The following is a 1,073-nucleotide window of genomic DNA, read 5'->3' on the forward strand; positions in this document are numbered from 1 at the left end:
GAAGGGGAATGCACCGTCATTCTGATATCAGCAACAATTAGATGTCCAATCACGTTTTCTGGGAAGAAATGTAACATGTAAGATATCTGGTTAAGGGTCAGGAGAGAACTACTGTAAAAAGTAGATGCCCCATCTTGCCAAGGCAAAAATTCTACATGGACATGAAAGAAAAAGGTGAACCTATGAAAAAACAATACAGTGGGAGCCAGCCATTTGCATTACCCTGGAGTCCTCTTGCACTGCAGGAGCTGGGTCTGCAGGAACTGGAGAAGGACTCTTCTGCACAGTTTCCTCAGGAGCTGCTTCCTCCAGTACCGGCTCAGACTTTTCTTCCTGCACTTCTGCTTCAGGCTCCTGTTCAGGCTCTGGCTCGGGCTCAGGTTCTGGTTCTGCTACTGGCTCTTCCAGCTGTTCTTCCAAGTCATTGCTATCAGAAACACCATGAATAGTAACATTTTATTTCTGTAAACGGGAAGTACCAAAAGGTGAGATCTTAACCCAAGCAGAGAAAGTCCACTACATTCAAGAGGAACTACAGAGACAACCCATGGGTATGGTTCACCTGAGGGGAGGAGGGAGGGTGTTAACACGTTCAACAGGATTACATGCTTCGTAACAGAAAAGTATACCAGTTGAAAACCTAGTTTCTCAGTCTCAGAGCCAAGAGCCTGTAATTTCAATATCCTTTATGCTTGAACTTTCCTGAAGAAGTCAGAAATGGAAGCATTCCCCTTGACCAGACCACACTACACAATGTCTGACTTCCCAGTTTGATCTAATTACCTGACAGCCTGCTCATAGTAAGCCCCAGTGTCATCAGGAACTGCTTCTGGTGTCTGCTGCCTTTCCTCAGGTTCCTCCACCTCCTCCTCAGATTCTGGGGTTAGGAAAGAAAAAAGAAAAGAAAATGAACACAACACTCAGTACCAACTCAGAAGTATCTATGACAACATGCTGGCCCAGTTGTAGATATCAGGTACTTACACTTAGGTTATACCAAACTATAGCAAAAGTAAGTAATGCCTATTTTGACTATTTAAAGCTTTGGTTATGAGGGTCTTTTTTTTTTTTTT

At 43.6% G+C, this 1,073-nt stretch overlaps 1 protein-coding gene across 1 annotated transcript in view; it reads right to left on the reverse strand.

Annotated features, from left to right (window-relative positions):
• Positions 1–1,073, reverse strand: part of G3BP1 (G3BP stress granule assembly factor 1) — a 30,053-nt gene that overhangs the window by 5,712 nt on the left and 23,268 nt on the right. Inside the window, exons 7-8 of the mRNA XM_019506106.1 lie at positions 784–877; positions 223–427 (exon numbers count right to left, since the gene is read on the reverse strand). Coding sequence (XP_019361651.1) covers positions 223–427; positions 784–877 — 299 coding nt within the window. The remainder of the gene's footprint in view (positions 1–222; positions 428–783; positions 878–1,073) is intronic.

Source organism: Gavialis gangeticus, unplaced genomic scaffold, assembly GCF_001723915.1.
Source record: "Gavialis gangeticus isolate Ggan-Ray unplaced genomic scaffold, GavGan_comp1, whole genome shotgun sequence".
NCBI lineage: Eukaryota > Metazoa > Chordata > Crocodylia > Gavialidae > Gavialis > Gavialis gangeticus.